At 48.8% G+C, this 25,160-nt stretch overlaps 6 protein-coding genes across 6 annotated transcripts; 3 read left to right on the top strand and 3 right to left on the bottom strand.

The window, feature by feature from the left end:
- Positions 1-1,886: 1,886 nt before the first annotated feature.
- BGW36DRAFT_431239 (uncharacterized protein) lies at positions 1,887-3,371 on the top strand (the record flags this gene model as incomplete). The annotated part of the gene is made up of 2 exons (XM_046220958.1): positions 1,887-2,391; positions 2,509-3,371. 2 exons carry the CDS (start codon positions 1,887-1,889, stop codon positions 3,369-3,371), a joined length of 1,368 nt encoding a protein of 455 aa, XP_046067999.1.
- A 915-nt stretch (positions 3,372-4,286) lies between these two features.
- BGW36DRAFT_386795 (uncharacterized protein) lies at positions 4,287-5,036 on the bottom strand (the record flags this gene model as incomplete). Its single annotated transcript, XM_046217035.1, has 3 exons — positions 4,287-4,615; positions 4,653-4,734; positions 5,028-5,036. 3 exons carry the CDS (start codon positions 5,034-5,036, stop codon positions 4,455-4,457), a joined length of 252 nt encoding a protein of 83 aa, XP_046067998.1. The 3' UTR covers positions 4,287-4,454.
- A 172-nt stretch (positions 5,037-5,208) lies between these two features.
- BGW36DRAFT_400109 (putative Rho GTPase activator) lies at positions 5,209-9,132 on the bottom strand (the record flags this gene model as incomplete). Its single annotated transcript, XM_046218604.1, has 6 exons — positions 5,209-5,676; positions 5,729-6,015; positions 6,074-7,183; positions 7,246-7,899; positions 7,953-8,655; positions 8,719-9,132. 6 exons carry the CDS (start codon positions 9,130-9,132, stop codon positions 5,209-5,211), a joined length of 3,636 nt encoding a protein of 1,211 aa, XP_046067997.1.
- Positions 9,133-10,803: 1,671 nt separating this feature from the next.
- Positions 10,804-12,606, top strand: BGW36DRAFT_303315 (ubiquitin conjugating enzyme; the record flags this gene model as incomplete). The annotated part of the gene is made up of 8 exons (XM_046211868.1): positions 10,804-10,836; positions 10,928-10,961; positions 11,039-11,133; positions 11,210-11,231; positions 11,284-11,380; positions 11,437-11,448; positions 11,497-11,665; positions 11,731-12,606. 8 exons carry the CDS (start codon positions 10,804-10,806, stop codon positions 12,604-12,606), a joined length of 1,338 nt encoding a protein of 445 aa, XP_046067996.1.
- A 392-nt stretch (positions 12,607-12,998) lies between these two features.
- On the top strand, positions 12,999-14,630 carry BGW36DRAFT_386779 (C-3 sterol dehydrogenase/C-4 decarboxylase). The gene is made up of 2 exons (XM_046217034.1): positions 12,999-13,694; positions 13,756-14,630. Exons 1-2 carry the CDS (start codon positions 13,116-13,118, stop codon positions 14,416-14,418), a joined length of 1,242 nt encoding a protein of 413 aa, XP_046067995.1. The 5' UTR covers positions 12,999-13,115; the 3' UTR covers positions 14,419-14,630.
- A 573-nt stretch (positions 14,631-15,203) lies between these two features.
- On the bottom strand, positions 15,204-21,455 carry BGW36DRAFT_303682 (putative serine threonine protein kinase; the record flags this gene model as incomplete). The annotated part of the gene is made up of 2 exons (XM_046211901.1): positions 15,204-20,837; positions 20,904-21,455. 2 exons carry the CDS (start codon positions 21,453-21,455, stop codon positions 15,204-15,206), a joined length of 6,186 nt encoding a protein of 2,061 aa, XP_046067994.1.
- Positions 21,456-25,160: the final 3,705 nt, after the last annotated feature.

Here is a 25,160-nt window from a genome sequence, read left to right as displayed (position 1 = left end):
CGGTTTAACAACTAATTTGAGATTACGTATTAGCTGAACTGCGGCTGCATGCATTGCTATTGTATTCTTTAGTCGAGCTCCTCAAGTTGCAGCGACAGCCAATGATAAGAGCTTTTTGTGCGACGGTTCTAACCCAGCTATACTATACATACTAGTACAGATAAACCGATTGGGGCGAAAACAGGGTCAAACACCCATCAAATGTGGCACAGACAGACTCTCGCAGAGCCTTCGCTTTGATTGGCGCATCGCGAGTGAGACTCGGCAAGGGTCTGCTCAGGTTACTACCGGAATTGAATGCTCAGAGATTTATCATCACGTGGAAGGGAGGGGGGATACTACTAAGTCTACTATGCCATCGGCGATGTCTGGACCTTTTGACGTTCTCGTTGACGTCTCGAAGCGCCGGGGATCTCCAGGATTCTCGGGCTGGTGGACCCTTGAGTTTTAACCGCCTGGCGTTCCCACATGGCCCGTGGGCATTATGATTTATTGACCTAGAAGCTAGGACTCAGCTGCTGCAATCCCTGTCAACAACGCGCACCAATGTTCATAAATCGAATAATGCTGCGAGTTTGGCATTTATCCCAAAGGTAGAAAAGGGGATATCAGCGCGAGTGCCCCTTTTCATGCCGGATGTCCGGGAGTAATACCCAATACCTGCTGGGTCAGAAGTTAGATAGCAACAACAGCCTCCGGAGTACCGACAGACACGCGCTGGACCCGCGCTGTTTGACGGCTGACACGCATGTCTCCTTTAATGATAAGCAGGTGCGTGATTAAGTAATGCCGCTAGCAGGTACGATCTTCCATGCAAAGGCCTACTTGTCCCTGCCCGGCTATTCGCCCCCAAATCACGAGGCACCACAAGGGCAAAGGGCAACCCGGGCGATGCTAGTCAGCCTTGGCAGTGCATAACGTGCCTTACTTTCGGGCATGTGGTGTGTGGTTGGTATTATAGTTTTGGGAAAGGGAAAAAGGAAAGTTGCATGCATTATTGCATGAGCCACCCGGGTGAAGTTCTAGATGCCTAGGCGCATGTTGACGGGAGAGTCTCGTTACTAGCGCCAATCGAGACATCGTTAACGAGTCAGACCCTCCACCATCTCAGATCGTCACACCATACGAGGTACAGCTCCAAACGATGTTCTGGCAGAAGTGCCTTGCTCTCCGTTGGCTGCACGACTGTCTGACAAACTCGGGCTGTTAGGTCTCCCCGAAGTTGATGTGTTTCCCCTGTCGTAACATATCCTACACTATGCCTAAGCTTTTTCAGCAGACCCCTGTTGAGCTGGACCTGGCCGGTCGTTGCATTGAGCAAGCACAAGCTCCACAAATTCAAATAACATCCAAAATACCAGGGACGACCCACAACAGAGATTATCGAGACTTGTCGAGTGGCTTGGTAATTGCGATCCATGAGAGACTAGTGCTACCGGTGTTGTGTCGCCAACAAACGCCAAAAAAACAAATTACATCGAGGCCCTTCTAAATGCAGTTTAGTGCGGCTCAATAGCAACACTGGAGGGCGAAGGATGCGTCGGATTGTTGGCGGCCCAGGCAATGCCCTCCTTATCGAGTAGTACTAATTATGAAATGGGGGATTTGGCTGCAGGCTGGGAACCCTGTATTCGTCAATCAGCTGGCAGCCAATGAAAATTCGTCCGTACACTGGAAAATCCAAGACCCAGGAAGATATATAGTCTGACCGAGGTTGCGCGAGTCGTAGAGAATTCTGTCATTGAAACACAAGCTCTGTCGATTTTTTCTTTGCTTTATTTCCTCCTTTTACCGCGCATCTGCTTAGAACTCTCTTGTTTAATGTCCCTATTATCTCTCGAGACATTCATGAGTTGTCTATCAATATACATTAACGTGCTGTCGCTATGAATCAGGACTTTACATTCCCCTCGTACGTCGAGACCCCGGACGACAAGATGATGTATCCTCAAATATTACCACCGCTAAATCCCCTTCACGCCGAACCCTCATATGGATTGGACCACACATCTTTCACCAATTTGGACCGAAGGACGCGCCTGGAATCGCGCGTGATGCCCCTTGAGGAACTTGTCGTCCGTGGACACTCTGACCTGTCGTTCCCCAGGATGTCAATTGGCCCCGATGCTACATACCACGTTCCGGAAACCCTAGGAAAGGAGGAACCATATGACTGCGTCCCGCTTTTCTATGAGTGTGAATATCCATCACCACCTGGTCCGCCTGCCACAGACCTTTCTTCTATTTCGGAGACTGACCGGTCTCCTAGTCCGGGGAATTTTGCTGCTTATTCCTTGAACCCCATTCAACATGGGCATATGTTCGAACCATCTATCCAGGATTTTGACGGATATGGATCAGTGACCCCGCGCGAGGTTGAGCATTATCCTGGTAAGACAGCCATGTCATAGAGAAGGGCTAGCATGCCAGCCACTTCTGATTTAGACAAAAGAACATGAACGAGAGAGCTATCTAGCTGAACCCAGACTGATCACGCTTGTCTATTAGAGCCTTTTACCGAACCAGAATGTTGCGGCGACAAAGTTGCACAGATATACCCTTGTCCGACCTCGTACCACTCTGCTGAGGGAGGGCTCGTGACCCACGATATGGGCGACGATATGGACGACGATGTCGACGCTGACGGCGACGAAGACGACCAGCCCCGCAATTCCTACCTAGAGAGCCAACAGAGCTCTTTGGCAAGCATGCCCAGAACAAAGACTCCCTCGAGTCTCCAGCGGAAGAAGACTCCCAAAGCACCTTCTCCTCGTACACGCAAAAGCGGTCCTCGTCATGACCCTGGTTATAAATCCAAAGCCAGGTCTAATCCGAAAAACGGCGCTGCCGACCGTCTTTTCTTCTGCAGCTTCAAGCAGTACGGATGTCCCAGTACTTTCAACTCAAAGAACGAGTGGAAGCGACACATCGCGTCACAGCATCTCAAGCTGGGATTCTGGCGTTGTGATCTTCCAGGCTGTGGCTCAACCGACAAAGTCCCGAACGATTTCAACCGCAAGGACCTGTTTACGCAGCACTTGCGCCGGATGCACAACCCAGGCAATAACAAAAACGCGAAAATCGACCCAAACGATGACTTCGAGCATACCCTTCGTGAACACCATACCCGATGCTGGCTGAGACAACGCAGCCCTCCACCGCAAACCAAGTGCGCTGAATGCAATATCGTCTTCACTTCCTGGGAGGAGCGCATGGAGCATATGGGCAAGCACTACGAGAGTGGCTCCTTTAGCGGTGAAGCCGAGGACCCCAATCTCGTCGGTTGGGCGCTTCGAGAAGGTATCCTCTGTAGAGAGGGTTCTTCGAAGGTTATCTTATCCAGTCTGCTCAAGACACGCCGCCGGAAGTAAACCACACCAATTCTACTTTCTTTTTCACTTTTAAAGATTTGCTTTTAAAGTGTTGGAGATATTTCTTGAACTTGTATCGCCTTGTTTACCTGCTTGTTTCTACTACTATCTGCTTTTACATGTTTGCTTGTTTTGGGTTGGGTATCAACTCCGGGTTTCTGTTTCTGTAATACTTTCGCCTTTCGGCCTATTCCCTGCTTTAACGACCTAGTTTGATATACCCTCCTACGCCTCCTCGATGGATTTTTGGCTCTTATGAGTGCTGACTCGACTGCCGAACATTAAGCTAACGATTGATGAACTTGTTTTTGTATTTCTTTTTTCTTTTCTTTTTGGAAAAAACAATGTACATGTGAGAGACGATGTATCATTTTTTTTTCACGGTCATGAAGCTGCAGATTGTCTCTTGTCTTTCTATCTTTAAAACGAGTCTCTGTACCCACGGATTTAGAATTTCAATTTTTTGACTTATGATCGCCAGTTCAAATGGTTTATTCTACTAACCCTGTTCACCTGACATCCTAGGTCTACATCAAATAACCAGGGGGTTGGGTGCCTGTCTATTAGATCGCCTTAATTGCTTAGCGTCCACTGATATATCAAGACTACTGAGACTGAAATGATGCTGTACTACCAAGTTACATGTACTAACTGACATCCATATTCCAAAACACACTGGTTTGAAACTAACTATCCAAGAAGCTGGAATGAATGAAAATGCTGTGTGACATCATAAGTGACAGCCTTGCAGCTATCACACATATTACTCACCCGTTTACGGGCTCGAATCCGAGCTAGCTACATGACGACTCCGCTAGATCCCATTCGCCGAGTGGGAGTGTTGTGAATATTGCTGCTTGTTTTTTCTTTTTGGATGAAAATAATTGTGAATCATCATTGGAGAGATAATCTCATATAAAAACAAAAGCGGCGATTAGACTAGTAATTTGACTTAAATAAGATTCAGCCCATATATCATCTCGTAAACAAACACTTTGCTACGTTTTCCTAGTCATTTTACATCAATCAATACAAGTTGAGGGAGATGTGAATGTAAGTAAACTTGCAATGTTGCTTCCATACTTAATAAATGTATTTCAGCATGTAAACAAACAAAAATAGGGTTGGAGAAAGAGAAGACCACATCACAACTTGCTGAGGACCTGAAGGAGGATTTGGAAAGATTTTTATGTGATATGTAACCCTGACCAGCAGCCTCTTGGCTGTGGTATCAATTGAGATAGCTCCCAGCGCCAGGAAAAAAAAAAAAAAAACTCGAACAGGAAATGGAACATGCTCTTGCACTTGACCTGAAATCGGACCTCAAGAAAAGTATAATAGCTAGAGATAAAGAAGAAAAGGACTTAATCATAACAGACGTGGCTCCGCTCGATGAAGTAAAGAGGAGAAAGATGGTATAAAGGGAAAACAGCGCACTGTCGAGAAAACGCTAACCAGTGCTTTCGTCGCTAAAAATCGAAGTGGCCAGTATTTGAAAAGAGGAAGAGCTAGATGTTAATCTTGACTTGTTATGCAAGAGATTTTTTGTCATCAATGCGCGCCAAAAAACCCAACCACACCCATTAGAAAAGAAAAGGAAAGGAAAGGAAAAGAAAACAATTCTCTTTTCATATCCGAAAAAGTAAGAAAAATCGCTCCTGACATGCTGGCTGGCCGGCTGAAATGCAATGGCTTTGCTCATTAATATTAACGCCTTCTCTTTTGATAAGCACCCACACAGTTCATGCATCAATGCATAGCTATGTTGTCAAATATTGCATTCGAGAAAAAGAAACTGACATCCAAAGATAGCACATTCTGAGGGTATACTAGGTAATCAGCCAGCAACTCCCATAGGGCCGGCACCAGGGTGAGAGCGATATGGAAGCTGTTGTGAGTCCGGCTGAGGTCGACCCACGGCCGGAGCCTGCTGCTGGCTACTTGCACTCGCACTGCGGTCACGAGTTTGTTCCGGTGGACCATACTCCCCTCCTGGCTGGTTGGTTGGCATTGCAGCATATGCTGGCCCTCCAGGTGCTTGGACATGACGCACCGAGCTTTGCATTTGCCACGCTGCTGCCTGCGATGGATCTGTTTCGATGCGTGCAGTCACAGGGGTAGTATTGGTGCGAGTCAAGCCCGTGCCGACTGGTTCGACGCCTGGCGTGATACCTGGTGTGACGCGTTGGGCAACAGTGCCTTTTCCAAAGTCGCCATACCGCTTGAGAATTTCCTTTGTGGTAATATCTGCGCTGTCCTTGAAGAAGCTTGTATCATTGAGTATCGATTGGAGATCATCGGGAACCTATCGAAGTTAGACCGAGTTAATTAACAGAAAGCAATCCAGGGTAGCGCACCTCGCACATGACATCATTGTATGTGATCAAAGACGCCACTGCTTCTATAGCCAAAAAACTTTCATCCATGCTAGCGTTCTTTGAGTTGGGATAGAGGATATTCGGAGTCATTACTGTAGCAAGGTTGTGTATGTCCATTTTACTGCCGGACTCCTCGTCCACATGTGAAAATGAGGCGGTCCAGTTGAGGAAAGTAAAGAGGACCTCCATGGTATCGCGGTGAGCTTTAGGTAATAGACAACAAGTCAGATGCAGGACACGCTTCTGCTTCTCAGGATCGGAGATTTCTACAGAATTCAGTTAGCGACCGTAATAGTATAACATTGGAAAGGGAACAAAGCATACGCTGTGAAATGAGGAAAAGCCGGTGAAGCTTGAAAGTCATTAGTGGGTCGGGCATTTCTCGAAGGAACTTTTTGAGGAGCGCAGCGATTTGTACTGGACTCTCCCTACTCATGTCGACTTGATCGTACTTGTTGTCGATGAGGTCTGCAACTTCTTTCAAGCGACGAATGTTGCCGTTCTTCCGGAATACACCCTCAACAGACATATCCATCTGACGCATTGCCGACACTGCATCGTCAATGAGAGCAGGAATACGGAGCGCTCCAGGGCCAACACCATGTGTCGACTCAGCGCCTTCTTTCTCGACAAGATAGTCAAGGCTAACACCAAAAACGCCTTTCTTCTTGCCCACTTTCTTCCCTTCCTTGTTGAACGCACGCCCAAAAATATTCCATATCGTAGGCTTGCGTGATTCAATTAAAGAAAGCAGTTCTTCTAAGTTGAAGTGACCTTCTAGCAAAGGCTCCATAGAGAGAACCGCAACATGTCTGACAATAAAGTATTCCAGCGCAGATAGCTCAGAGAAGTATTTCTTGGTCTTGCTGCCAGTAATATCGGCAGGGAGATTATCCAACGGTCCCGATACATCCCGCCTGTGGCCTGAGACGAATTTGGCCTGCGGATCTCCAGTACCGATGAGACTACTTCCTGCGTACTTAGAAGCATTAGGCCGTTGCTCCTTTGCTTGTTCAGCAGCCACAATTCTAGGAATATCATCCAGTGTCAATGCATCTTGATGACCGAAATGAAGCTCGTTCACAGTGTCCCCATTGACATCCCTCTCTTCTATGATCTGGAAGCCTGCATTTCTCTGATCGGGACCCTCGCCACTAGAAGACCCGGGACGAGCGCTTCTTCCTTCTGGGCCATCGATGATTCTTGACGCACGAGCTTTCTTGTAAGTAGTTGACAAGGTTCGTTCGTTACGAATAGAACGCAACCTGCGCATTTCACCGACAGTTTGTTCAAGTGAAGATTCTTCGTTCTTGACTGAGCCGGTAAAAGAGTACGAGCGCGAATTTGCGGCTCTAGGTCCAGGTCCCGAGGTTTCTCCATTCGGATCAACACGATGACCCTCGTTGGCCGCATAAGCATTCAGATTAGGGTCATCTACATCCAAATGAGTATATGATTATTCAAAAATAGGAGAGAATAAGAAAAAGTATACGTACCGGTGCTGTGGGGAAGGGTACCACTAGACCGCAATACCGAAAGGAGCCTTGCAAGTGCGACCTTCAGAAGAAAGACGTACTGCACAAGCTTCGTAACATTTGTAAAGCCACCTTGAGCATCTGGCGCCCGACCTTTCTGCAAGGCACAGGGTCTACAAAATGGGCGATCCTCTTTTGCACTCCACATTGCATCATGTATTTCCACAGTCAGGTCTTTTTGACACGAAGAACAGGAAAGATGTGGAGGTTTGATGTGCCATCGTCTCTCGCCATAGAGGATACATGCATCATCAATGGGTTCCTTACATGCGGTACAACAATCAGAGAATTGATCTGCCAGATGGTTAACTCCGGACATGAGATCAGTGGACTGGTGTTCCTCAGATGCCTTAAGTTCCTGAAGATGAAGTTCGAGGTGATCGAGGAAAGCGAAAAGACCATCTGGTGTATTTTTTGCCCGCTCAAGCTTTAAAGAACCCTGTAGGCCTATACGAATCAAGAGTTTGAGGTAATGAGCCAGACCTGTCACAAGCGATAACAACTCTTGGGTGACGCCTAGCTTTCTCACGCCGGTTTCTTGGGTTTTCGATAAAAGCGAGAAGAATGCAACAATTTTCTTGCAGAGGAGTTTTGCCTCACGTCCATATGACAAATCTACAAAAAATGTTAGCACCCAGTATCATGGCATATACGTGTGGTAGATGAACCTTTCATTCCCTGCTCTCTCAACATCGTAGCCAGCATATCGATTGCAGCGAAAAGAATTTCGACATGTGCAATGAAGCTTCTTGCGACTAGAACGCCGTCCACATAAGCGCCGTTACTGACATGCAAGAGCATCTCGGAGATACAAGCAGCTGACGACTCTTCAAATGTCGATAGAATACTCCAAATCTTGTAGACCTTTTCTTCCATCATTTCCTCTTCCTGTCGTACTTTTTCACGCTCTGCATCAGTTGCTTCCTCTTCAATTTCTGGCTTCTCAAGCTGTTGGCCTGCAGGAGCGAGCCTAACATTCCAGAATTTGTGAATCATATAGCACTCCGGGTGCCAGTGTTGATTTTGACCATTGCGGAAGATTTCGACAAACTGCTTTAGGATAGCAGTGTGGCAGCCATTACATCGCTGAGCAAAGCGAGTGGAGTAGTGGTAGTGGCAGTAAACGTCGCCCTCGTGTTCGTAGTAAGAGTCTTGTGCACCAAACACGGTTGGGCAAACAGAACAAGTGAAATGCTCAATATGATATTTTCGGTCTAACGCAGTGATGTAGGATCCTCGAAGCGCACCGCCACAGTCGTAGCAGAGGAGATTCAATCGTCGGAAATAGTCTGTCTCACACAGAGGGTACTGGCCAGTACCGTCGTCTGAGTCAACGGGAAAGAATTTAGAAGCCACGATATCTCCACAGTCCTAAATTAGGTTGTCAGTAGGCAACGAACAGCTACGAGACGTGGAGGAATGCTGATAACTTACATTGCATTTGAAACATTCTAGATGGAAGGTACCACCAAGTGCGCGCACAAACTGCCCTGTAAGCGGTTCTCCGCACTTCCTACAAGTGCGATTCGAGGGGGATTTGGTGCTTTTGGTGTGAGGGCGAGTCCTGTCTCTTGGGGCTGAGGAGTCGCGTGGCGGTTCGGCCTGGTCTTGTTCCCAAGGCTCGCGAGGAGGGTCTTGGCGTCTTTGAACGCGGTTGTCTGGCTGATAGACAGGTGCGGGAGATGCGACACCGGAGGCGGGGACTCGATCGAATGGCTGTTGACCGTCTATTGGGGAGATGGGAGATTGTGTTTGAGAATTGGTTCCGGCGCCAGTTCCCCAAGGACGAGGGCTGGCAGAGCCGCCGTTACCCGGCATGAGGATGTCGGGGAGGGTTCGATCAGGCATGATGATGGTTGCGGCAGAAGGGAGGGGGGCCGTGACTGGATTCGGAGGCGCGCAGTGGTCGAGGGTTGAGGGCTGCGTTGCTTCACAGGTGAATAGATGACACTTTCAGCGCGGGTTCATTCCCCAGACGGCGCGACGAGGGGTGATGGTGGAAGGGAACGAGGGGCACGGGAACGGCGACAGATTGCGAGCGTATCTTCCAAGCCATACGCCGTAGCCCTTGGACTGTTCTGACTGATCCCCGACAGCGTGGAGGCTGTCTCTCTAGTCTTCCTGCTGGGAGGCTCAGGCCATGAACGGAGGCGAGCAGTCGAACGTTCGGGTGATCGGCGCCAAGGCGAGGACGGGCACAATGGCTCAACCCAGGGGAGTCGAGAAAAGCGCGAGCGGGCAACGACAATGTGGACCCGAGAACGAGACAGGATGAAACTGTGCTATCGGTAGCTTTGTAGGTTGGACAATGCGGGGAGGGGGGTGGTCAAGGTCCCAGGTGAGACACAACAAGCGGCGGAGCACGGTTAGCCAATTCGACAGTCGACGGTCAATAGTCAACAACTCCTCCAGGCATGCCCAGCATGCGTGCGAGCAATGCTGGGACGCTGGCTCAACGGGGGTGCTTGATGGAGGGCCGAGAAAAGACAGACAGACAGCAGTGGGGAGGAGGTGGTCTGCGGTGATAGTGGCGGTGGTGTTGAGAACAACCAGAACAACAACAATAATAGTACAGAGTATATGAGCAGCAGCAGAGGGCAGCCAGGCCAGTAAGGGCAGTGCCCCTATCGCAGCGGCGCGCGCTGTGCTATTTTGGGCTAGCGTCATCATCACGTGGCCTGCCCCTGCCCACCGCCTTGCCAGAGACCGACAAGTTATCAATTAACTAATCATCAGAGATGCTGCTGAGGCTGTGCAGATATAAATAACAGCCTGCAGTGGTGAGCAGCATGTCGTCAGCAGCTGGTGGCAGAATACAGCGCATATTGCTGCACTTAGTGATGCATCCAGTGGTTGTCTCAAAGCCGGGTGTGTGGATGGTCAAGATCGCCCTTGACAGCTTGAGATATGGAGCGAGAGAGAAAATAGAACAAGATCTATATCGTGGATAAGCTGCATATGGCCGTGGCTAGGCAGGACTACCAACAAGCCAAACATCAATCAAGTAATATTGTATACAGGCGAGAAAGTCATGGTGTGTTGCCTGGCCATATATGTCACATTGGCATTAAATACATAGATTTTTTTATTGAAGTCAATAATGATGCGATGACATCTGGAGCCAGAGTAATTCACAGTGAACTATAAGAGATATTTATTTATGTATATATACCAGCTATTAGTCCACTAACCATCTCCTCAAAGAAAAATAAATCCACACTGATCAGTGTGAGGTCACATAAAGGCTGCACTCTGCCGCCTACTGAGTTTGTACTGTCTGCCGGCATCCTGTGCAAGGCTTCCACCTGCATCCCCCAGCCGAATTAATTCCATCTAATTGTACAGCCGCTGGCTGCACCCTCAGCCTTCTGTCGAAATACCAAGCCCGACACTGAACTCCTTCGACGTGTCAACTGGTCCCTCGTTCCTACTCGACTCTCTTCAAACCGGTCCTGCACACGCAACCATCATCGACTCTGCGAACCTCCCCGGTCTCCGGCAAGGTCTGCTTTCTTGGAAATGTCTGATCAGGCCATTCTCCGCATCACGCGCGTAAGCTCTCTCTCCACGACTTCGGTCTACGACTAGTGAGCCTGCTAGTTAACTAATGGCTAACTGAGGGCGGGGTGGTGGGGTTATCCAGGAGATTCGCCAGATCCAGCAAGGAACAGACCTGTGTATGTGCTTGCATATTCTCTGTTCCCTCACACACTGGCCATCTTCCTTGGCAAACAAGCTGACATTGTCGTCGCAGCGTTGGGTGTGGCATACCATGAATCCGACATCCGCAGTGTGAAAGCACTGATCGTTGGCCCTCCCGACACTCCTTATGAATTCGGCTTTTTCGAGGTAACACTGATCAAAAGCACCCTGTTTATGTGATGCCATTCTGACCTGTGCCAAAATTCCTTTTAAACGGTTGAAGTTCTCAATAAAGTTTCCTAGAGGTCAGTGTAGTCGGCTCTTTTACGCTGCCGATCGGTCTAACCTGCGCTCAAGACTACCCTGCGAGCCCCCCAAATGTAAACGCATTGACAACAAACGCCGGCCGTTGTCGATTCAACCCTAACATCTATGCTGGAGGCAAGGTTTGCTTGTATGCTAGTATCGTGCTGCTTTAAACTACAGTCTTTCACTAACTTGGAAATGCAGGTCAATTCTTGGGTATTGCTGGTTGATGACCTTGTAGTCGTGATGCTGACTTGGCGATAGAACATGGCGTGGGGAAAGAGGCGAAGAATGGTCCTCTGCCCAAGGATTAGAATCGATCCTAATCTCAATCCAAAGCCTGATGTCTTCCAATCCGTATGAAAACGAGCCCGGTTACGAGGATGCCAAAGGACCTGAGGATCTGAAAGCAATGGGCCAATATGTTGCGAAGGTGTGCAGAGTAGCTCTGTCAGCATTGATGGAAATTGTATTGCTAATAAAAAGGACATGAGTTAGATTCAACACGAGACGCTGCGTATCGCAGTTATTCGACCGCTAGAAGATGCATTGGGGATCCAGAAGGATGGTACAGTCATCCCTCAGGGAAAATCTCTAAATGCCAGCGATGACGAGGAAGACACGTTTGCATATGACGATGCGAGGTGGTTCTTCAAACCCTTCGAAGATCTCCGCAAACGTCGTTTCCTGTGGTATTACGAGTCCTATATGCAAGCTATCGAGGCAGCATCTCAGAAGGTCAAGAAAAACGAGAAATTCGAAACCATGACATTTGAACACCCAGGAAACAGCATGGACGGCACATTCAACTATCCCAATCTGAAAAGTCGGCTGGAATTCATCAAAGAGACCCTCACAAATGAGACAGAGCGCTGGGGTGTGCACGGATTGGAGTCCAAGAAAAACGAGTCGAGCATAGCAAACAACATACAACGCCAGCACGATCAAATAAAGGAGGAGCTGAACTCACGCAAGTCCTTCTCTGTCGACATATCGCTGGCCGATGGAAACCCGTTTGTTTGGACCATTACATATTTCGGAAGGCCCATGACGCATCTCGATGGCGGCGTGTTCAAGATCAAGATGTATCTAAGTACTAGCTTCCCCGAAGAGCAGCCGCGAGTCTTTGTCGAGACGCCTATCTTCCACCAGCGTGTCTCCAAAGACGGGGTACTCTGCTATTTCCCCAGTCGGTCCGAGGAATTGAAATACCACATTGACGCCATCGTCCAAGCTCTCGAAGAGGAGTCTCCCCCATTTGATCCCAGGACGACAGTGAATCTAGAAGCATCGAAACTATTCTGGGGCACGCCGGACGAGAGGAAAAGGTACAATAGAGCTTTGCGACGATCAGTGGAGAAGAGCGCCGAGTAAGCAACCCACACGCAGTAATGTCCCTTGACTAATCTGACGCCAGGGAAATGTAATCATCTTGCAACGAATTGCACGCGGATAGCAACAGGACGGGATTTCTTTTTTGCTTCTTTCTTCTTTCTTCTTTCTTCAGCGGCCATGGACTGGCGTTTTGGACACGAGGGGGTTGCGATAGGTTAATGAATGCATTTAATTTGAACAGCCAGCAACTAGTTCGTAGGTGTCAGTAACAATAAGGTGACAATAATGAGAAGAGAATGAGAATGAGAACGATGAAGAGGAAGATGAGAGTTGTAAATTAAGGCAAGGAAGCTGCCCGGCTCCACTGCGGCGCCTTCCCCGGACCAGATAGCGGCTGCCTTTTTCCATCACGTTCCTAATTACTTCCGCAGCTTCGTCCCGCCCATCTCGTCTTGCTCCTTTCCACCTTCCCATTTCCCCTTTCCACTCGTCCCCTTGTAACAAACAGAAAAGGAGAAGGGAAAAAAAATAATAAAAAAAATACACCAATGGCCGCGCAAAATTCTCCCACGCTTGAGCTCGGCACCGTCCTGGTCGTGGGCGGCTGCGGCTTTCTGGGCTGGAATATCGTCAACCAGCTCCTCAATTTCCCCTCCGAGACAGACCCAGCTGCAGCTCTCCCCAAAGTCACCAATGACCCGCGCTTCGAATACCCTGACCTGAAGGGCCGCTATCCGTCCTACAATGCCAAGGTTCACATCGTTGACCTGCGCACAACGAACAATCGACTGCCCGGCGCTCAGTACCATGAAGGCGACCTCACTTCCGTTCCGTCTATGCTGGAGGTGTTCAAGAAGGTCCAGCCAGATGTCGTTATTCACACTGCCAGTCCGGCGCCACTTGGATCAACAGATGAATTGCTGAGGAAGGTGAACGTCGATGGAACAAGGACTCTTGTCGAAGTTGCCGGCGGTGTGCATGGGGACTGGGGCAGGAAGTGCAAGGCATTCGTGTACACGAGCTCCTCGTCGGTTGTGCATGATACCAGGAGTGACTTGATCAATGTCAATGAGCAGTGGCCTTATGTGCGAGGGCCAGCGCAGGGCGAGTATTATTCCGAGACAAAGGTAAGCAAGCCTCCCTTTTACTGGCTATTGGCAGAAGATAACGGCGACATGCTCGGTACAGGGTTTGGCTGAAGAAATCGTCCTCAAAGCAAACAACAATAATCCTTCTGGTATGCTGACCTGTGCAATCCGCCCGGCCGGTATCGTCGGCGAAAAAGACACAACAGTCTCGTATAAAATCCTCGAACATGGACGTGACGCCTCCAACCTGTCTCTCCGCTTCCAGCTCGGCGACAATAACAATCTTTTCGACTTTACATATGTCGGGAACATCGCCTTCGGTCACACTCTCGGCGCCTTTCATCTGCTCGCCACCGCTGCGCGCCTCGAGGCTGGCAAGGGCGCACCGCTCGATTACGAGCGCGTTGACGGTGAAGCGTTCAATATCACCAACGATCAGCCCATGTACTTTTGGGACTTTGCACATGCGCTTTGGGCCTTGATGGATCGCGTTGTCGAGCCAACTGACGTGTATGCTTTGCCGGAGGGTTTGTTGCAAGTAATTGGCAGTGTTGCCGAGACCATTTTCTCGTTGTTAGGCAAGACACCACGGCTGACGCGTAGAGCGGTGCGATACTCGTGTATGACAAGGTACTATTCCTGCCAAAAGGCTAAGGACAGACTGGGATATTCGCCCGTGGTCGACATGCAGGAGACAGCAGCCCGGACAGTGAGTTTCTGGAACGCGACTGCTGCTGAAGCAAAATCTAAAAAGGCGCAATGAAACGAATCAAACCTGTTAAAGGGATAACAGCATTCTGATTCGCATACATACATGTATATAGTCCTGAGCTCTAATTTTTCCTTCTCGTTCCAGATGTCATTATTATTTTGTAATCTATAGATGCAGTCTTGTAGACTTGGATTTCATAGTTCTGCACCAGGGCTCAATTTGATGAAGAGCAAACCAACCTTCTAAACATGTTCCTACAGAAGCTGTAAATGTTATAAATATTGTGATGTGGCAATTCTTATTCTTATGAATGGCAGCTATGCACATCAAAACTAAATGAGGTGACAAGTAAGATCTTGTTCAACCTGAACAAATCACGCTTAGACCCTGCAAATAAGTGACCTGAAAATCGTGATGTGGGCAGACCACATAACACAGATTGTTGAAAAAATAGCCCCTGGCTTTAGAAGAGAAGTAAAATAACAAAGAAAACAGATGCGCGCTTGCAAATAATTGATATGATCGTAGCGTGACGTGAAAATTCCGAGGAGAACAGAGAAACAAAAAAGATATGACAGGTCGAATTGAATAAAGTGTCCAGATGCAAAAGCTGATGATAATTCTTTTGTTGCCTTGATTGAGATAGAATGGACAAAGGGAAAAAAGAAAGTAAAAGAAAAAGAAAAAGAACTGAGAAGTCAATTGGGTCATTTTTCGTACATCAATGAGCTTCAGAAAGTAGAGAGAAACTGCGTGGAGAAGAGTAGTAAGTACATCGTGGGTAGGTGGTAGTAGTAAAACACATAATAATAGAATATAAAAAGGTAGGATGCATTCTATCGTCGTTTCCAAGGAAGAACGTTACGAAGATGATGTTGCATGGAATGTTGTCCTCCAGAAGATTGAATGGGATTATTTTGACCATGCTGATCGTAGTCACGGGTATGTAGACGACCTGGACGGGGAGTGGTGTCATCAAGATCTGACATGGCAGGAGTTGGCGCTGGCTTAGGTGTAGCATCCGGATCGGTGGTGTTGTTAGGGTCTGTATTTTCCTCTGGGGTTGTCGCAAGTTCTAACTCGGTGGTGGTTGGATCTTCAGCTGACTTGCTGCCATCTCTAGAAGGCGTAGACGGTTTGGGTCCGCCAGTGTGCTTACTGCCTTCTGAATCCTTGGGAGGAGACCGCACCTCAGTAGGGTATTCATGAAGAGGCTCCAAAGGTGGACGCCTCCAGTGTTCAGGTGACTTCGAGGAACGTGGCGACTCAACTGTGTCATCATGTTGCTGCCTTTGGGAGACATGTGAAGTAACATCATCTTCGGGGATTTGAAAAGCTTCTAGCTTCTCCCCAAGCTCGTGAACGCTAGACTCTGGGCTGGCAGATGCCTTTTCTTTGGCAACCAGCTCCTCGCTACCACTGACAACACTGCCGCGACTATTAGTTCGCATCATTTCAATCCCCAGTTTCGAACTTGACCGAGGTCCCTTGGAAGTGTGTGTTGGGCTGCGATGGCGAACATGATGACTGCCAAGCTCTTCGTCTTCATCATCTCCAGATTCAGCACATTCGTACCGTCGTTTCTCCAGCACCTCGCGCTTGGCACGTATCGCTTCACTGGATCGCTGCTTGCGCGGAGTAATAATACCAGGCATTGCAGAGATAGGAGGGGACGAAATGGAATGCCCTAGCTGTGGCATAGATGAGGCGATGTCACTGGGGGTGTTGGAGATTGGCCTCGCTTCTGCTGCCATAGGTGCTGTAGCACTTTCGGAAATGCCAAGTCCTTCTGATGCATCGCCCCAACTATCTGTATGACGACTGATAATGACCGGGACCTCTTCTGCCTTAATCGAGTCCATGTCACCAAAATAGCTGCTTCCAACGGAGTCTGCTCGACTCGAACCTCTGTAAGAGCTGGAAGGTTGTGGATGAAAGCCGGATGATATCGAGCTGGGACTATCTTCTGTATGTATGAGATTGCGAGGAATAGGTGGAGGGATCATCAAGGTCTGTGTAGGAACATAGTCTTTCGGTGGCGGCTTCCATTGACAGAACTTGCATAGCGCCTCAGTTAATTTAGTCAATGTTGGCGGTTTCTCAATAAGAGCATTGAAATGATGGGTTTCCGGAAGGTCCTTCAAGTAACCTGTGACCGCGATAATAGGAGTATGTCTGTTGGCGCTTCGGGTCTCGCGTACCATACGCGCCAAATCCGCTCCGTTTATTTGGGGAAGTTTGACCTCGGTCATGATGATATCAAATTGGACTTCTGTCAACGCATACCGTATTGCCTCAGACCCATTGACCGCGGTAATAGTGCGACAACGCAGTTTTTCGAAAAGTCTTTCCATAACGAGCCTAGAAACAGGATGATCTTCACAAATCAGTACATCAAGAGGGCGGAAAACAGGTCCATCCAAAAGATTGATTTGGGAAAGCCTGCGAGAGCTTTGACGTCTCCTCTGTACCTTCAATCGAGCCTTTGTACGTGGATCTTCGTTGTCAGATGATGACGGAGAGATATCAAATAATTGACTTCGGCGTTTATGGTGACCAGGGATGAATGGGTCCTTGCCCAGCATTGAATGTCCTTCGCTATCCTGGGATCCTAATGTCTGTGATCTTGCACGGTTCAAACTCGCCAAGCCGGCAGCATTTGGGACGACCTTGTCCGGGGAGGTGGCTGGTACCCTATTGGATTTGTTCGGTGAAGGTGCTGAAGAAGCGAGCTTGAAACTAGTTGTTAGACGTGGTATATCCCCAAATTTCTCAGATACTGAACCAACCGATTGCTGTGATTGAGACTGCGCCGAGGATGACCCAGAAGTCTTCCGACGTTCGTGATTCTGGCCGGTGCTAAACTGAACTAGTAATGGTGAAGAAGGCTGCGAAGGTCGACTCGGCGAGGAGCCGGTTTGACTCAATCCAGATGGAGAGGCGGGTCGGTTGCCTTTGTTTTGCGAGAGAGCCCGTTGTAGTGGCATTGGGAGAAGTGGACTACCTTCAAGGGATGGTGCAGAACTAGGTGGGGTTGGGGACGCTATTGTGGACGCTATCTGTCTTTGCTGTGCCTGCATGGCTTCTTGTCGTAATCGTTGAATGACATCCTTATTAGCTTTTTCTAGCATGGGTAAGTTCTTGAAGTTGAAGTTCCCAAAGTCATCGGCTAAAACGGGCTCACTGAGACGTCGACTCCGTGTGTCTCTGACGTGAGGAGGGATGTGTAATGGCATTAACCCCCTCTTGATTGAATTTGCCTGGGAGCGGACCTTGGAAAGAGCATCATGGGGACGGTCTGGATACTCGCTAGTCGTCACGGGATACGGAGCAGGTTGTTGATCATCAAGTTCTTCGAAGGACTGTAGAGTAGCGCCACGGGCATCAAAGTATTCAGTGTCCTCTGGATTCTCCGGGTTAGGAACGAATTCCGCTTTGTCCTCCAGCAATGTATCCCAGTTGATATCGGCGAACCACGGGTGGGCCCTAATTTCTGCGCCACCATTAGGAAACTTTTCTTCAATATTGGCACCCAGGCGTTGTTCTGGGTTGATTGTCATGAGGCTGTTCATTAAATCAATCGCTTCTGGGGAAGCAAGCTCATGGGATTCTTCAGGCCAGTTGATTCGTCTATGCAAAATATTTTCAAAGACTTGATCCGGTGTCGAGGCGTTGAACGGAGGATATCCGAATACGAACTCAAAAAGAATGCAGCCCAATGACCACCAATCACTCATTTCGTCTTGTCCAACACCGTTGATTGTTTCAGGTGCCAGATAATCTGGAGTACCAACGAACCTTCGATTATGGTCTTCAGGGTCAAACAAAGCCATTGGAGGTGGTAGCATAGATTGTTGAGGCGGAGTGCTATGCAACGCTGAGGTGGAGGTAATGCTCACAGTCTGACTTAAGGGGACCAGGTGTGGAGACTCGCCACCTTCGCTAGGAGCTTCATCTTCAGTCATAACCTGAGATGGAGGTGGTAAAGGAGCAGGTGTTTCGCCTCCTTCGCTCAATGAAAAGGTACGGAACATTGCGTGCAAGGTGTCACTTCCACCACTGTCGCTTCGTTGAACCGATCCACGTCCTAAACTTTCACGAGGCTCGCGGAAGGCGCTTTGATTGAGGTTGAAGTAAGAGGGTTGGCTGTAGCTGCCTCCGGTATCGGGTGCTATGATTGGAGTGGAGCTCGGTGAGTGGCCGCCTTGGAAATCAAAGGATGCCGACCGAGATGAAGCCAGTGACATTGCCCTGGGGAAAGACTCCTGCTTCAGTAGATCTGGTGCCGACTCGTTTGGACTCTTCAGCACTCGCTTCTGACGACCAACAAGCCCCATCCGCGATAGCCCAAAGTCTGTTAGTTTGAGATGGCCGCTGTGGTCAATAAGAAAGTTGTCGGGTTTTAAGTCACGATGCACGATTCCTCGATTATGTAGATGCTCCACTCCCAACACAACTTCGGCAATGTATTTCTTAGCCCAGTCTTCCGGTAGACCACCAAGTACTTTGACCAGAGAAGCGCAGTCGCCGCCATTGAGATACTCCATCACCAGATAGAGATATTCCTTGCTGGAAAAAGTCCAATACAATTTGGCAACAAAGTCACTTTCGCCTTGCCACATCATAATCGCTCGCTCTGCTTTCACGTTTGTGACTTGATTCTTTGCAACCATGTCGGCCTTTTTTAAGACTTTAATAGCGAAGTACTCCCCTGTTGTCTTCTTTTTCGAAAGGTAAACACTCCCGAAAGCCCCTTTACTGATGGGTTTGATGATCTCGAAGTCTTTTATCGATGGTGGTGCCGGACGAGGTTGAGGCTGGCTGACGGAACTTAAATGGGGAGAGATCGGAGCCTTGACATCCGACGACGCGGTGGACGATTGTCGACGGTGATGGTAGATGTGCGTATGAAGATGGTAATGCGGCGGTAATCCGTGAGTAGCCAGTTCGTTCGTTGACAGCAAGGGAGAGATGCTAGGAGAAGGCATGCTCTCTCCACTAGGAAGCCGAGGCTTAGAAAGTCGTAAGGGAGATCCCGGGCCTGATACACGAGACGGTGAGGGCTGCCGACGTGGGGAGCTAGATAAGTTTGAAAGGATTAAACTCTTGCGCTTCCTACTCTTAGCACTCGCTGCGCGTGAAATTCCCAACTCAGACAACGGTGACTCGGTCCTAACAGCACCAGCAATTAACGATGACGGTACGCTACTGCTATCACTATTATCGCCGATATCACTCTCTGCCAGTAACGAACCGCGTTTAGTTGGTTGAGACGAACCCAAGAGGCCACTGAGGCTCTTGTGTGAACGCGGAGTAGGGCATTCCATCGGGCTAACCGAGCGAGTTGAGACAGCCACCGACGAGCCACGCCGAGGTGATTGGGAACTAGAAGAGGGATCAGACGAAATACGAGCCGGTCCTTCGACGTTCTCTTGAGGTTGGGGGGCGGAATTAGCTAGTTCGGTAGGCTGAGAGGAGTCCGGCTGCCCTCGTTCTGACTTATCCGGTTGACCATCGCTTTCTTCCTCCTCGTCATCGTAAGAAGATGAAGACGAGTCAGACAGGTCACCAGCAGCAATGCGTTCAGCTTTGATCAGTGCTGCTTCAATGCATTCTTCCACCATTACCGTGTATTCGATTCGAATTCGCTCAGCGTATTCGACTATTCGGCGATGACGGACAACTGCACCCACCTTGGCTTTGGCGACTTGTTCTGTGTCGGCAGCTAGAGCAGCAAGACCCTGTTCTTGCTCTAAGGTATTGCTGCTGGGCGACTGCCATTGGAGGACTTGAGAGATGCGAGATTCTGATTGTGGAGATAGCGTGCGTAAGTCTTCGGGGTTGTCTGCTCTGGATTCTTTAAGTGCCGGAGTATTTATTTCTAACGCAGTGTCACAGAGATCTAAAACGAGCTCAACAATGCGTGATAGTGGCCTTCGCACGGCAAACGAACGGCCTCGCCCATGGCCAAGCCCAGAAGTTGAGGGGTCTCTCGACCGAGGCGGAGTAGCTGGTGATGATCCAGATGCAGAGGTTGGCCCTGACGAAGAAGGTGATGGGCCGATGGATAGACCTTTGTATTCTGGCCTCATCGGGGATGCCTGAGCATCGCCCGGATGAGGTCGTCCTTGACGAGCCTCAAGTGCATCGAGAACTTTGACAATAGCATGGCGATGCTCGTCGAGATTCTCTTGAGCGATTTGTACCTCCATCTCGGCCGTGTGCTCCTGCAGACATAGTTCCGAATGCTTCTCAAACCACCATGGAGTGATCTGGCGCTCACAAATGCGACAGAGAATCGGGGTCGGTATGCTTTCTTTGGCAGATCTGGCTTCACCACCTTTTTCAGCCAAGGCCGTCAAATGGTTGGCCAGGACTTCGGCCCCGACTCCGAGAGACTCTACCAGGAGCGGGGGAAGGTCGATGGTTACTTCTTTCGGCGATGTTGACGGGCGTAGCATCCACATAGTCTGTATGATCCGTTAGTACTCTCTTTGTAACGTTTATCGTTTGGTTTTTGCTGAATTGCAACTTACATGTCCCTCGCCGTCGCCGGAACGATCATAAACCATAATTCCTTGGGCTTCCATATTCAGTATATCATCGTCGTCATTACCAGCAACATCTTCGTCCATCCCTCCAGTGACCGTCGCTTCAGCCTCATCCTTGTCAGTGTCGTCATTTTGAACGGACTTCCTCAACATCGAATCAGGGCCCATGCAGATGGAGAAACGAATAAAACGACTTCGAGAATCATCCTCCTTCATTGACTTAACAGCATCTTGAAAACACGTTTTGTTCGACCAGAGAATGTCCGAAATGAGTTTTCCCTCTACTGACTCTGGTGGGGTGCCGATGACTTGTTTCCAGGACGGACTGACCCATTTGATGCGGCCGTCGAGTCCCAGGTCTAGAATGACGTTCAATGTTTGCTCGGCGGCTTCCCGGAGATCCTCTCGTTCGGCTCGCATATCTTCACTAAAAGAACGTTCCATCGACACTCTGTGGGGTTCTGCAGCCTCTGCCCTTAAAGCCGTAACGGCAGGCGGGGCGAGGAATCGTGACGCATCCGCATCGTTCGCAGCCATGGCGGAAGGCTTCCTGTGACTTAGCACCTTGTCCTCTCGACCGTAATCGTTACCCTAGCAAAGGATCAAGCAGAGCCCGACCGTCTGCCAGGCAGATCGGCTGCCCGTGAGCAGCTATGGCTTCGCTCGTGGAGGGTCAGCAAGCCATGGCGGGGGACGTGGAAACAAGTATGTATCCAAGGCAGCTGGGGATTGAGCGATCCCACTGCAAACACTGCCTGTGACGAGAGCCAGTGACCAGACGTCCTTATACTCAGACTGAGATAGGTCAAGAGGTTGGGGATGGCCAGTGTTGTGGCTGTTTGTCCACAGCAGCCAGCGGGTGGGGTGTGAGAGCGGAGGCAAGCACAGTCAATCAGACGTGGAGTGGCAGTCGGAAGCCAGAGAAGCGGTCCCAGCAGCGAAGATACTCGGCGTGGAGGTTGAATAGCATGCAGAGGCGGGTCGGGGTGGTTCGAGGACGAGGGAAAGATGAATCGATAATAGCGCTGTTCTTATTATTGGCGTGTCTCACGGAAGGAGGAGGGAAGGCAGTGGCAGTAAACTGTCGATGGTGAGGCAGTCGCGACAAATGGCAACCGGCAGACGCGGCCCAGTTGGAGCACAGCCGGCGGTGATTGGCCAGCGGGGAGGCGGTGGGGCGGGCAGTTGGCTGACAGCGAAGAGTGAGAGTGACGAGTTCTGTTGTTGTAGTTTCTATACTATATGCATTTGCCAAGGACACGATGGTGTTTTTATTAAACTATTATCCTGCTCTTATATTGCCACACAAAGCCTGCTGCAGGCTCGCTGCTAGGCTCGCTTCTAGGTTCGCTGGCTCGTCGTGCTGTGAATGTCTCGCGAGCGCGTCTACTTGATTAAGCTATGAGTGTGGACCAATAACCAGCATCTAGTGGCCCCATAGTAGGCCTAAAGAGGAATAGCGCACCTGTGTCTCTTATCCACCGTTTTGGCTGCTTATCACAGTTCGCGACCTGCTGGAAAAGACTACTCCTACTCTTGTCTCCTTTGCTGTGAACTTGCATAAATGGGATATTTGCTCTTTCTGGCCCCATGCTCACTCACATTGTGCCCTTTTTGTCTCTTTTGGTCCATGATAAATGCCTATCTCTGCACTGCTGGCATCCCTTGCCTACGCCCTTCCAGTGTCGACTGAGCTGTGATATCACTGACACAAGCCATGTGACGGGCGGAATTTACAGCACCAGTTGACCCGTCAGACATGCAAATAATAGCAGCAGAAGGCCTTTGTCTGGCACCCCCATTCTGCGTGCCTTAGATCAGTCTGGCCCAGACGGAAAAGATAAAAAAACTCCTGCAAGCCAGTCAGAAGTTGGAACAGCATGGTCAGAGAAAGCATGCAGATGTCGAATGGTGGTCGATCGGTTTCGCCAGACACATGCCCCAAGCCAACAAGAATTGTCCTTCTCATACATCCTTGGTGATTCTGCTGCTGGGAGTAATGCAGTAGCCGTGCACTACATGATTAGTGCATATGTAATCCCTTCATACATACCGACCCCGCCCAAAGACAACAGCACCATGACGCCACTCAACAACATCAGCTGCATCTCCAGCCTATGGCTGCTTTGCCAGGCCCCTCATCCCCTGTCAGCACCATCAGCACTAGAACGCGGAAAAAACTCTATCTGCTGGCGCGGTACAAAGCAGGCTAGCCCGTGGCATGGCCGGCATGGAACCATCATGACCTCACCACTCTGTTACTCCTTTCGAGATGCTAGCTCGTGGATCTGTACCTCATGACCCCCGGCCCATGGATACACGGGCAAGTTACGTAACACTCGTCAATAATAAGAAGACGAGGAGGAAGAGCAGTGTGGAAAGCTTCTGGAATTCGACGTTAACTAGAACCATGGAAAAGAAAGCCTATATCAAGGAAATTTAAACCCAGCAGTACACAGACCCATCGACACGGTGTGATAGATGTCGCTTCGCTTTCTACGACTATCGGCAAATAAGTTCAAAGTATATAATATATTTTCAAAACTTATTCTCTAGTTATTGTTCGTGTGGAGAATAATTGAAACAAGAGAAACATTTGAAAGAATGTGGAAGAGAAGGCCCAATCATCTTCAATGTGGAGCCTGACTACGCATCCTTTGCAGGGTGCCTCAGGTTTCTCTGAGAAGCTCAATCGACTTCACCTGCCATTTATTATTCGCATGGAGACAGGATAAAATTTCACGTCACTTTTCTTTTTCCGTCTCATTCGGCATTCTATCCCTCTGACAATCCTAATGAAGCCGAAAAAACGGTGAAGACGAGCAGCAGGTCTCATGATCGCTTGATCTGCATGTGGGGGAAGAAAGCATAAATCCTTCTCTCCACCACTAATGATCCAACTGGTTTCACTACGGCTGGTGCTCACGAATCATGACGGTCCTTTGAAAAATGCAAGATGGCCAAGAAACCCACCTTGAGAGGGGTCGCATCTCTAACCAATCCAGGCCGCCGCCCCCGGCTCGAAGATCGGAGATTATCTCACCACATCCTTATTAGTGGGAGGACGAGGTACTTCTGAGGATAGTGGTCGTCTTGGATTCAATATTAATTGAGACCCGGTTAGTTCGATTTTCTCGCCTCCTTACCTAGATACTGAACACTGTTTTGGCGTGGCTTCGGATAATGAGCTATGACCAAGAGGCAATTATTCTTTATATTGAAACATTCAATGTTAATATAATTCTCTGTGTTTTAGTAAGCAGTCAGTCTATCCACTGTCCTGCACGTCAACCTTGCCAATGGCTTTGTCGACATGACTATGATCTGGTGGTTAATACGTCTGTCTGTTGCTATAAATATTTATGCTCATCACTACATTATTATATGTAGACATAAAGACAACTGGGCATCGGCGGTTCGAGGACTCTTAATGTCGCCATTTCAAATGTTCTCTTCAGGTACATGTACATAATGTATCAATCGGTATATATTATTCTTTATTACTGGCTCAACGAACTGACTAAAAGTTCGTATTTCTTTTAGAATAAACATCCGGCGTTGTAAGTAGGTGTTGGCGGATTCCTACATAACCAACACTCACTGAGCTTCTACATATGCAATGCCCGCAGGTGCTATTTAATGAGCACTTGACCTTGGATAGGGACATCATTCTAGAGCTACCTACTAAGCACTGTGAGGCACTCACTAATTGTCCTAAGCATATTCTATCAGTACCTTACCAAAACTTCAATTTTAAGGGATGAATCTAATCTTTTGGGGTTGATTTTTTTAACTTTAGCGTTTGCTTTTAAATCTATATTATATCAGCATTCTCAGCTTAGTTAATTAGTTCATTTATAGTTCATGTGTAAATTTAATATTTAAATATTTACTATTTACCTTTTTACATATATAACAAAAAGGATATAGTCATTTGAAATACATTAGCTGGGTCTATTTCCCTAAATCCATTCTCGATAGCCTGCAGTGGAAAGCAAAGTTCTCATAACTGACAAGCGATTAGTTTAGTCATCGCGAAGAACGAATTTCGTTCAGCTGGATGGATCCCCGGATAAATTCGACGACCAGAGCCATAACTGTAGTGATCGCGGCTCTCATAGTCCGCTGCAGCTGCGAGCTCGGGGGCAAGCGTGTTCCGACCCTTGTGGTGATTGGGATCGAAAGCATCGTGGTTCGGGTAGCGTTTTTCATCATTGTGCATAACCCAAGAGTTGATTGATA

This window comes from Talaromyces proteolyticus, assembly GCF_021365285.1.
Source record: "Talaromyces proteolyticus strain PMI_201 chromosome Unknown BGW36scaffold_11, whole genome shotgun sequence".
Taxonomy (NCBI): Eukaryota; Fungi; Ascomycota; class Eurotiomycetes; order Eurotiales; family Trichocomaceae; genus Talaromyces; species Talaromyces proteolyticus.
Note: the sequence above shows the minus strand (reverse complement) of the source record. Positions and strands in the feature narration are given on the sequence as shown.